Source organism: Tribolium madens, unplaced genomic scaffold (genome assembly GCF_015345945.1).
Source record: "Tribolium madens isolate multiple individuals breed KSU strain unplaced genomic scaffold, Tmad_KSU_1.1 Scaffold_96;HRSCAF=242;Tcas5.2_LG5, whole genome shotgun sequence".
Classification (NCBI taxonomy): domain Eukaryota; kingdom Metazoa; phylum Arthropoda; class Insecta; order Coleoptera; family Tenebrionidae; genus Tribolium; species Tribolium madens.
The window spans coordinates 16,123,162-16,134,819 of record NW_025401068.1 but is presented as its reverse complement, the minus strand read 5'-3'; the positions used below and the strand labels follow the sequence as shown (position 1 = coordinate 16,134,819).

The 11,658-nt window shown below is 28.5% G+C and overlaps 2 protein-coding genes across 2 annotated transcripts in view; both read right to left on the bottom strand.

The window, feature by feature from the left end:
• LOC123013574 (vitamin K-dependent gamma-carboxylase) overlaps positions 1-3,410 on the bottom strand; it is a 17,168-nt gene extending 13,758 nt beyond the window's left edge. The window contains exons 1-2 of the mRNA XM_044412185.1: positions 3,255-3,410; positions 2,803-2,969 (exon numbers count right to left, since the gene is read on the bottom strand). Coding sequence (XP_044268120.1) covers positions 2,803-2,968 — 166 coding nt within the window. The 5' untranslated portion in view covers position 2,969; positions 3,255-3,410. The remainder of the gene's footprint in view (positions 1-2,802; positions 2,970-3,254) is intronic.
• Positions 3,411-4,611: 1,201 nt separating this feature from the next.
• The window catches only part of LOC123013286, a 14,033-nt gene continuing 6,986 nt past the window's right edge, over positions 4,612-11,658 (bottom strand). The window contains exons 6-10 of the mRNA XM_044411719.1: positions 9,664-10,176; positions 9,400-9,614; positions 8,612-9,350; positions 5,676-6,382; positions 4,612-5,359 (exon numbers count right to left, since the gene is read on the bottom strand). Coding sequence (XP_044267654.1) covers positions 5,171-5,359; positions 5,676-6,382; positions 8,612-9,350; positions 9,400-9,614; positions 9,664-10,176 — 2,363 coding nt within the window. The 3' untranslated portion in view covers positions 4,612-5,170. The remainder of the gene's footprint in view (positions 5,360-5,675; positions 6,383-8,611; positions 9,351-9,399; positions 9,615-9,663; positions 10,177-11,658) is intronic.

Below are 11,658 nucleotides of genomic sequence, written 5' to 3'. Positions count from 1 at the left end.
TTCGGCTTATTTTTATGAAATTTTGCGAAATAATTGCGTTTTTGTGCTTAAACGCTTAAAAAATACAAAAATAACATGTTTTTTGGCCTAATTATGTTATTTTTCGGTTTGTTTAAAATAATTGTATTTTTAGCTGAAAACATGCTAAACTACTCGTATTTCGACGAGATTTTAGTTCAAAAACGTGCTTCAAAACTTAAAAATAAAGAAATAACACTATTTTGACAAAATTTTGTGTTTTTTGACAAAATTTTGTTCAAAAATGAGAAACTTATTGTGATTGTTTAAAGTGTTTTGTCTAGAGATCTTTACAATAAATAATATTAAACATTAGGCACTTTTCTAAAATCGAGGTTTTTTTACAGTAGATTTACAAAATGCCAATAATTCTGACTTATTAGGATTGTTTAACAAAATTTTTATCCAAAAAACATAATAAAACACTTGAAAAAAACAAAAATGATATTATTTTCGTATTTACTTTAATAATTTTTCCGCTTATTTTTTACGAAATTTTGCGAAATAATTGCGTTTTTGTGCTTAAACGCTTAAAAAATACACAAAAATAACATCTTTTTTGGCCTAATGATGTGATTTTTTGGTTTCTTTGAAATAATTGTATTTTTAGCTGAAAACATGCTAAACTACTCGTATTTCGACAAGATTTTAGTTTAGTAATTTTTCGGCTTATTTTTTACGAAATTTTGCGAAATAATTGCGTTTTTATGCTTAAACGCTTAAAAAATACACAAAAATAACATATTTTTTGGCCTAATGATGTGATTTATTGGTTTCTTTGAAATAATTGTATTTTTAGCTGAAAAAAGGCTAAACTACTCGTATTTCGACGAGATTTTAGTTCAAAAACGTGCTTCAAAACTTAAAAATAAAAAAATAACACTATTTTGATAAAATTTTGCTCAAAAATGAGATATTTATTGCGATTTTTAAACGTGTTTTGTCAAGAGATCTTTAGAATAGTAATATAATATTAAACATTAGGCACTTTTCTAAAATGGAGGTTTTTTTTACAGTAGATTTACAAAATGCCAATAATTCTGATTTACCAGGATTGTTTAACAAAATTTTTATCCAAAAAACATGATAAAACACTTGAAAAAAAAAACAAAAATAATATCATTTTCGTATTGAATTTAGTAATTTTTCGGATTATTTTTTAAGGAATTTTGCGAAATAATTGCGTTTTTGTGCTTAAACGCTTAAAAAATACAAAAATAACGTCTTTTTTGGCCTAATCATGTGATATTTTGGATAATAATATCATATTTACTCGTATTTCGACAAGATTTTAGTTTAAAAACGTTCTTCAAAACTTAAAAATAAAAAATAACACTATTTTGACAAAATTTTGTTCAAGAATGAGATATTTATTGTGATTGTTAAACGTGTTTTGTCAAGAGATCTTTACAATAGTAAAATAATATTAAACATTAGGCCCTTTTCGAAAATCGAGTTTTTTTTGCAGTAGATTTACAAAATGCCAATAATTCTGACTTACTAGGATTGTTTAACAAAATATTTATCCAAAAAACATGTTAAAATACTTGAAAAAAACAAAAATAATATCACTTTCGTATTTAATTTAATAATTTTTCGGCTAAATTTTTTACGTAATTTTGCGAAATAACTGCGTTCTTGTGCCACTTAAAAATACAAAAATAACATCTTTTTTGGCCTAATTATGTGATTTTTCGGTTTGTTTGAAATAATTGTATTTTTAGCTGAAAACATGCTAAACACTTAAAAAAACAAAGATAATATTATATTTACTCGTATTTGGACGAGATTTTAGTTCAAAAACGTGCTTCAAAATTTAAAAATAGAAAAATAACAGTATTTTGACAAAAAATTTTCTTTAATTTTTTGTTCTAACAGGCGATTTTTGGCTCAAATAATTTTTTGTCTAACTTCTGTTCCATAGAGATTTTTTTTTGTTCCAACAAATAATTTTTTACTCAATTATTTCTTGTATCATGAGATTTTTGTGTTCATTTAGCGATTTTTATTCTATCAATATTTTATTCCAACTAGCGAATTTTTGTTTTCTGTTGCGACTAACAATTTTTAGCTNCGTATTTAATATAACAATTTTTCGGTTTATTTTTTACAAAATTTTGCGAAATAATTTCGTTTTTGTGCTTAAACGCTTAAAAAACACCTTTTTTGGCCTAATTAAGTGATTTTTCGGTTTGTTTGAAATAATTGTATTTTTAGCTGAAAACGTGCTAAACATTTAAAAAAACAAAGATAATAATATCATATTTACTCGTATTTCGACGAGATTTTAGTTCAACAACGTGCTTCAAAACTTAAAAATAGAAAAATAAACACTATTTTGACAAAATTTTGCTCAAAAAACGAGATATTTATTGTTTTTTTAAACATGTTTTGACAAGAGATCTTGTGAATTAAATGCCTTTCTGACTCAAAAACGAATTAAATCGAGCCAAACAAGGTAAATTAATAATCTGTTTTTATCACAAAAACGTGCCTAAACAAAATGCAAATTCAAAAACATCACAATTTTTGGCTTAATTCGTCAGATTTTCTGGCGTTTCTGGCTGAAAAACGCACTAAAAACAGGATTTATTTTCATGTGAACTTCAACGTTTAAAAAAAAACGCTTTTTCACTTATTTTATTGAATTATTGTATTAAAGTAGATAATTTTTAATTACTTTCTTTTGAAGCATAAATAACATAAATCGTAAAAAAGCAATTTTATTGAAAACCATTGTTTTGAAACACTTTTCTTGCCCACACAAAAGCTTTTCCAACTCACCAAACAAAAACCGAATGACTCCCAAACTGGATGGATCCTTGGGCTGGTACATAAATCTAACAAAGTTCTCGTAAGAAACATTTTTGAAAAATTCCTTAAATTTAAAATTTTCCTTTTCTTCTTTAACTTTATTGTTCAAACTTTTACCACTTTGTTGCTCCATCATTCTGAAAATAACATTTAAAAAATTCGTTCGATTACATAAACTTTGCTCATTAAATATGAATTTCTTGAAAAAATCAACGTCTAGCGATATAAATAGCCGGCAAAGTCAAGAAGTCAATAAGTCGAGATACTTAAACTTCTAATAAAACACGAGATAATTTTTATCTAAGTACTTTATACGTCATCAATTTTGATTACGACTGTGACACATAACTGGTCCAGTGTTCTTTCTATTACCAACTCTATTACAGCGATTACACTCAATGAATAAATATCAAAAAACTCACGTGTTATCCAGGAAAGTCCTTCGCTCTAGACTTGACTGGAAATGGGAAAACCGCCTGGAAACCCCTATATTTATCCCCAACGTTGCTATAGCAACAAGGACGCTCCATCCGCCAAGTACCAGAAATACACCAATCAATATCCTCCATTTTAACAAATTTTGCAGAATAAACCATACCAATAAGGTAAATTATATTAAAAAAAACTTTTTTAACTTTATACAAAAAACGCAACATTTTACACCAAAATTTGATGCACGAACGTAGCGAGTGTGTTAATAATTGAAGTCTACGAAAAAGCAACCAAAGAAAATCGTTTTTTAGATTTTATTACAACTTGAGATAAATTTAGACTTCTATTTTAATAGTCCAGGTTTTTTATCATGGCCAGATTGACTTGACGTGGCGCAAACAAGGCTTTAAGTGTCGTATAAATGAATAAGAAATTGACATCAACCCACATCTTTTATGTATTTCGTAGTTTATGAGTCAATTGGTGAGTAAAATTTTTATAGCTGGAAGGTTTGAAATAAAATATTTTTTAAATATTTACCAATTTTTAATTAATATGAATAACACCGTTTTTTGACACTTATTATTCGAAATTTTTAAAATACAATAAAAAAGGAAAGTTGACAAAGTAGTGTGCAATGTTAGTTGAATAGTATTTCAAGTTTTACATAATTTAATTTTTTTAAAATTGCTGTGATGTGTTACTCATGTTCAAGGGCCTAAAACATTTTTTCGGAATAAGTTTTATTCCGTTAGCGCTAAACTATTTTTTTAACAATTTTGTTGTGAAAAGCAACCATTGTGATATGTCATTTTAGTTTTAATTTTATCACTAGTGTTAAAAATTGGAAAATTATTGAAATCACATATTTTAAATTCGAATTGGATGTCTATGCTTTTCACAACCAAATTGGAAAAATCTTGTATAAAACACGGCTGTTTTTGCACACGTCTAGTAAAAAACACACTCATTTTGCAAACATTTTATTTTAAACATTTTTATCATAGACGATTTTGGTTGAGAAACACGAAATTTTGAACTTTTATTTCTTTAATTTTTTATTTCTATTGATTATTGTTTTTCTGAATGTATTTTATGTCTTGATTTCCAAGTGTTACATTTTTCTTAGTATTTATTAGTTCATGTGATTTACTGATTGGTGTTATTTTATGCTTAACTTTTATAATTTTTATAGTTTTTTTAATTTTGACACATGTTTTTGTATTTGTAATAAAATATGACATGTTTGTGGTAAAAACTTCAACTTTAGTGCCTTGTTATACAAATAACTATTACTTACCTGCTGAAAAAAGAATTGGGAAAGTAGAAATGAAACGTTATTACAAGTACTTTTTATATAAACATTTTATTTCATACTGGGATTAATTTGGCACTTAAAATAGTAAAAAGCAAAATATAAATATTACAAATTATATACAGATATGTTGCAAAATCAATAAGTTATAACATTTTTAAATTAGCCAATACCCCTGAGACACAATGGTCGTAACAAATAGACAAAATATTGGCAATTAAAAATTACATCATGAATAAAATATATCAAATAATACTGCAATTTCTCTAACTAATAACAAGTTTAAAAACTAATAAACCTGAACCACAATATCAATACTAATATTGCCAAAGTATTCATTATTGAATAAAAAATAAGCCGTTTGCCTCTAAAACGATTATTCAACAAATTTTAAAACATTTTCCCCAAGCTTTAACTACAAAACAATGCTAACTACTTAGTAATTGACACTTTTTTAATATCACAACAATATATGGTGTTTCCTTTACAAGTATTAACAACAACTGAATATCAGGCAAGCGTAAAAGTCCAAATATTTGATGGCAAAACTATGGCTCAAATCACAAGAAATAATATCAAAAACGAAACAATCTAGTTATTACTTTTGCCTTGCTTGCGCAACAACGTCAAACTGCTTTGTGGGTCGGCAAGAGAATAGGTTTCCGGTTCAAAAACCGGCGGATATTCCAACCCTGGATAATCAGCGTGTGGACTTATACTCACTGGTGGTGGTTCAGGGGGCGAATTTTCAACCGAATATGAGCTTTGAGACACCACAGTCTGAAAAAAAATAGGACAAAACTGGTAATTTTTTTTCATAAAATTGCCCATAAATGGTAAACGGTCCATGACAGACCCATAAAACCTCATATGGATATTCTTAGAATTAAAAACTCTTTCAAATAAGCGCATAATATACCGGGTGTTCCATGTTGCGCCACCCTATATAGTAATTACCTATAATGACGAAAATATTTTTGGACCATAGAAAAAATGAATTTCTATCGTCCAAAAGAAACCGCATTTCGTTATCTTCTTTAGTGGTAAAGTAATCGAAGAAAAACAGAGTTCTGGGCCACCCTGTATATCAACTCACCTGAGACGAAGATGGCCAATTTAGCTCCGAACTGGAATTATTTTTCCGGAAAATGGTTCGATGTAGTTTCGGCGAGCCCAAAAACGTCTTCTCCTTCTTCCCCTCGCTTTGTTTACCAAAAATCTGTTTGAATTTCCCTCCCTTGTTGCTCTTCTCGTCCAAATTCAGTTCGAACGCGAGTTTTGGTTTGGACTTGTCGTCTTGTGACAAAGGCAAACACATGGGCGTGTATTGGATTGCCGATTTTAATTTAACTTTGGACGAATCTGAGACTTTGTTAGTGTACTTCCCCGAGGAATTAAAACTGTTCTGTTTTTTGATTTTGTGACTCTTTTTCGGCGTCTCTTTGTACAAATTGCGATTTTGGGCAAATTGAACATCGGTTGTGGTTTCTGGACAATAAATCATTTCGTATCCTCGCTCACTTGATAAATTTCTATCGGAGGCGTAACGAGAAACGTCCGCGGACAATTTGTGGGTCCGAGGGAGCGATCTGTTCAATTTTTGGTCAAAACCTTTAGCCGTTTTAGGGTAAGTTGAAGTGCGAGTTTCAAAGTCGTCGCTTTCCTTGTGGATTTTTTTGAAAGAGCCGAGACGTTTTCCGAAACAAGAACTACCCAAGTCTTGTTTTTGCGAGTCGGAAGCGTTCCGAGAGTGGCCTTTTTCCTCCACTTCGACTTTCTCTTTCGGGCGGATCGGGACTTCCCCTGAGAAAAAAATAGCGTTTTAGTGCGCCCACTTAGTAAAAAAAAAATTCAAGGGCGTACTTTTTTTCTCTAAAAATTTTGAAGACAAGGATTGTTAGGAATATCATTTTTGAAAATTCTTTCCATGCGTTAACAATTTAATAATTTGTTCATCATTCTTCATCTTATGTCCGACTACCTACTTATTATAAGGAATAACAGTGGTTTTGAAATATTATTTCATACGACGCCAATAAACAATATTTTTTTTTTAAAGTAAACGTATGTTTAGTGTCAAAATTCAGTCATTTTTAACAACGTCAAGCTCTAACAATGATTGTTTTTGTTAAAAATGACTGTTTTTTTTCTAAAAGCTGTTTTTTTTGACCTGCCAAACACAAACATTTTCGTTATTTAACTTGGGTTAATTCATGTCAAAGCAACATTGTTGTCAAAAAAATAAAACGCCAATGTGATGGGATTTAAAACGCAGAGAAAAAATAACTAGTTTACACGATTTTTATACCTTAGCTGAATTTTGAGGCACTGAGTTCAAAAAAAATATTTAAAAAAGTCCAGTTCACGAAATATATAATTAACAAAAACACAAAAAACGCCAAAGAACAAATTAAAAATGAGTTATTTTACTTTGTTTATTATACTTTTTTGGATCAGTTTTCTTTATAACAATCCAACAGTCACCTACTAACAAATTTTCATCCCAAAAACCTTGGTGTCGATCTTCGTCACTCATGTTCCCTAAATTTTTAAAAAAGAAGTCCAAATGCGAGTCAATAAAATGTTTTTAAGACTTATTTAGATCCATATGGTAATAATTTTTAATTTAAATAAATTTTAAATCGGAGGCAGAAAGCAGGAAAATCATCAGTAATAAAAAAGTGTGAAGTGATGGAAAAATTTAACAATTATTTTTGTTTAATTAAAGGTAAGTTAACATAAAAATAATAATTCGATTAAAAGTATATTAAACATGTTATTATTTGTAGACTATAGTGTTATTGCAAGTTCAAAATCAAGAGAAAAATTAAATTTTCTTTCCACTGGGTGAAAATAATGAATTTTTAATTACAGAATTTTCTTTTGCAGTGTTAGCGTAAAACTTTGGGTTTTTTGCTTTGTTTAGAAGTAATAATTTTTTTTTGATTTACTTTTAATTTTATTAACAATAGCTATTTGTTAATTCATACCATAAATAACATCCGGTTTGGTCAAATTCAAATTGATGAAAACATTATCAATTATCAATTAATTCAACAATAAAAGTTGTTTCAAAGTTTAGATTTAGAAACTTTTCATAAAATATTGATTTCATATTTATAATTTTTAAAAAACTTTGCAACACTACTGAAACATAATTTATATAAAATGAAGTCCAATAATTAAAAAAAAAAATCTACTAAATCATCTTCAAACTCTACTAAACAAATAACTTGTTGCTACCACGTTGGTAAAAGAACTATTTATTTAGTGACAAATATACTATTTTGAGAATAAAATAATAATTAAGCCGACCATGTTTTTTTTTTTAGTTTGGTTATAAATAAAATACATAATTCATCTCTTGCCAAAAATCTTATTTTGCTAAACTAAAAGTTTTAATAATTCTGGAAATAATTTTTTTTTGCTTTGATCTCTTGTCAAGTTAATTCTTATTCGTATCCTTTTTTGTAATAACAAGAATTATTTCTTAAACTCTGGAATTAGTTGTACAAATTTTTGGAATTTAATGGAATTTGCTTGCAATTATTTGAAATTCCTGGTATTATTTGTAAATTACTGTAATTATTCTGAAATTACTAAAATTCTTTTTGGAGTTATCGCAGATAAATTTTGTAATTACAGGAATTACAAAAAAATTAAATTGGAATTACGCAAATTAAGTTGAAATTATAAGAAATAATCTGAAAACAATGGAATTACTATGGATAATTGAAATTTCTGTAATTTCGGTGGAGTTTTTTTAGAATAACTAAAATTATTATTAATTACTGGCATTTTTCCAAAATTTTTAAATTTTTTTGGAATTATTGAAGATAATTTCTTTCCAAAATTACGTTGGATGTCTTAGCACTATCGAAATTACAGGAATTAAATTAGAATTACATTAAATTTACCACTTTGGGTTTTTTGCTTTGTTTAGAAGTAATAATTTTTTTTTTGATTTACTTTTAATTTTATTAACAATAATGTGAATAGTTTTTTTCCCCGGATGTACACACAACAACCTACCATAAACAACATCCGGTTTGATCAAATTCAAATTGATGAAAACATCATCGGCCATATTGTACGGATTGAGTTTTTTCTCCTCGCTTTGCTTGATCATCAGCTCTTCCAACGTCACAAATCCGGCCAAATTTTCATTACACTGCTTGAAACTCTTCTTCGGAAAACTCGGAACATGAAAATCGTTAATATTACACAAACTTGGATTACTTGCATGAACGTAATTCAACGGTTTTTTCGATAATTTGACTTTTTCTTGACTTTGTTCAACAGTCAAATTCGGAACCGACTGAATTTCGGATCTGTGTGCGAAAAACGACGCCACATGCGATGTAAAATTCCCAGTGGTGACACTTTCACTCGGTTCGTTGGTTTTAATTTTTCGATAGGAGCGGAATTGGGCGGTGGGGACAGGAAGTGAATTTTTCGAATGACTGCTTGATTTGTTAAAGAAGCGTTTTCGGTCCAAACTTGTACTACCACCACCACTGGTGTTTTCCTGTTTCTTTAGTTTTTTTAACGAGTTGAATTTTGGGTTGTTTTCGATTTTTTTCGATTTTTCGGTGTCTGATTCGTCCGTTTCGGAGTAGAGGGAGCCATCGGTGATTTTAAGACTGTCATTGTTGAGAGTGGCTGCGGTGATTGTCTCGATCCATGATTGGAGGGCTTCAGAATCCTCGGCTGAGAAATAGAAAACTGTGCCGGTGTGGTAGACTTTAAACGCATTCGAGCGGGATTTCACCTAAAAAAACAAGATAAAAAATTGATAAAACACAAAAATTTGTTCTTACTTCGCTGGCCACAGCCACAGTAAAGCCCGAGAGAAAAATAAGACATGCAGCTCGTGGATCTTCTTTCGTTTTAAAACCATACAAACAACTACCCAACAAAACAAACCATCTTTTTTCCCAATGCACATTTTGGTTCTGTTTACTTCGTAAACGCTGGTATAAATACCCCTGAGTATCGGGAGGATTTAAATCATTAACTGTAACTCTTCTTCGTTCTATAAAAAAAAAAATTTTGGTGCAATGTTAATTCAAATTAAAACTTACTAGCAGTAATTGTGTTTTTCTTCTTCCCGGCTTTATTTTTATTTGAATAAATCATGACTCGCACTATTGAATTCGTCGGTGAGATTTTACTCTCACTCATTTTCTGTAATTCAAAACTAGGGACGCTTTTATGTACCACTGCTTCAGTTTCGCTAAACTCCGATTTTTTCGGTGTTGATGCTGTCTTCGGTTCAAAATACTTATTTTGTGGTGGCTTCGTTTCAGGAAACTCGAAAACGGTTGATTTCAGCACTAAATCCCCTTTCAGTTTTTCAGAAATATTCGGTTTTGGTGAGTCGATTGGATAAGCCGGTTTGTTTAAATCGACTACACCGAAGGTTCGTGGTGGAGGTTTTGGTGGCAAATCATCGTCGATTTCGTTAGTTTTTTCAGTAAGAGTTATTTTGATTTCTTCGACGAGTGGCAAACTTATAGTGTCCACGATAGGGATTCCGAGTTCGTATTTCATTTCAGAGAAGGGTTCGCTTTCGGAAACCGTAGTAGTTACTTGCTCTATAATATGCAAAAATTATAGTTTTTAGCATTGCTCTTTGAAAAAAAAAAGAACTTTTTATAACCAATTTATTCAGTTTGTAGTACCAAATTATTAGATCTGTTCCCAAACTATTAAATTATGTAAAACTGTAAATTTATGTACAATCACTCGAAAACATTATCAATTATCAATTAATTCAACAATAAAAGTTGTTTCAAAGTTTAGATTTAGAAACTTTTCATAAAATATTGCTTTCATAATTATAATTTTTGAAAAATTTTACAACACTACTGAAACATAATAATTTAATACCTAATTGAAAAAAAAATCTACTAAATCATTTGCAAACGCTAATAAACAAATAACTTATTGCTACCACGTTAGTAAAAGAACTATTTATTTAGTGACAAATATACTATTTTGAGAATAAAATAATAATTATGCCGACCATGTTTTTTTTTTTTAGTTTGGTTGCAAAATACATAATTCATGTCTTGCCAAAAAACTTATTTTGCTAAAGTAAAAGTTTTAATAATTCTGCAAATAATTTTTTTTTGCTTTGATCCCCTGTTAAAGTTAATTCTTATTCGTATCTTTTTTTGTAATAACAAGAATTATTTCTTAAAACTCTGGAATTAGTTGTACAAATTTTTGGAATTTAATCGAATTTGCTTGCAAGTATTTGAAATTACTGTTATTATTTGTAAATTACTGTAATTTTTCTGAAATTACTATAATTCTTTTTGGATTATTTATTAGATTTTTTTTTTGAATCATCGAAGATAATTTCTTCCCAAAATTACGTTCAATTTCTTAAAACTATCGGAATTAATTTGGAATTACAGGAATTAAATTAGAATTACTGTGGAATTTTTATTGGAATTGAAATTAGTTGTACACACTTTATTTCAAGTTAACGACCTTTCAGTTCATTCATACTTTGAAAATTTGTTATTAAATTTTTTGAAACTAAAAATTACTCATTTTAACGCCTCTTAGAATAACGAACAAAACATATTTTCTTCCTTGGTTAAAAATTATAAATATTAGAATTCCGTTTCATATTTATTTTGGTGACAGGTAACTTTTAAGTTATCGACTGTTTAAGTTGGCAAAAAAAGACATAATCAATTATTTGAAATTACTGCAATTTTTCTGAAATTACTAAAATTCTTTTTGGAGTTGTTGGAGACGAGTTTTTTTGAAAATTTGGAATTTCAAAAAAATTAAATTGGAATTACGTAAATTAAGTTGAAATTACATAAAATAATTTGGGATTATAAGAAATAATCTGAAAACAACGTAATTACTGTAGATAATTAAAATTTCTGTAATTTCGGTGGAGTTTTTTTAGAATAACTAAAATTATTATTAATTACTGGAATTTTTCTAAAATTATTAGTTTTTTTTTTTGAATTATCGAAGATAATTTCTTTCCAAAATTACTTTGAATTTCTTAGAACTATCGGAATTAATTTGGAATTACAGGAATTAAATTA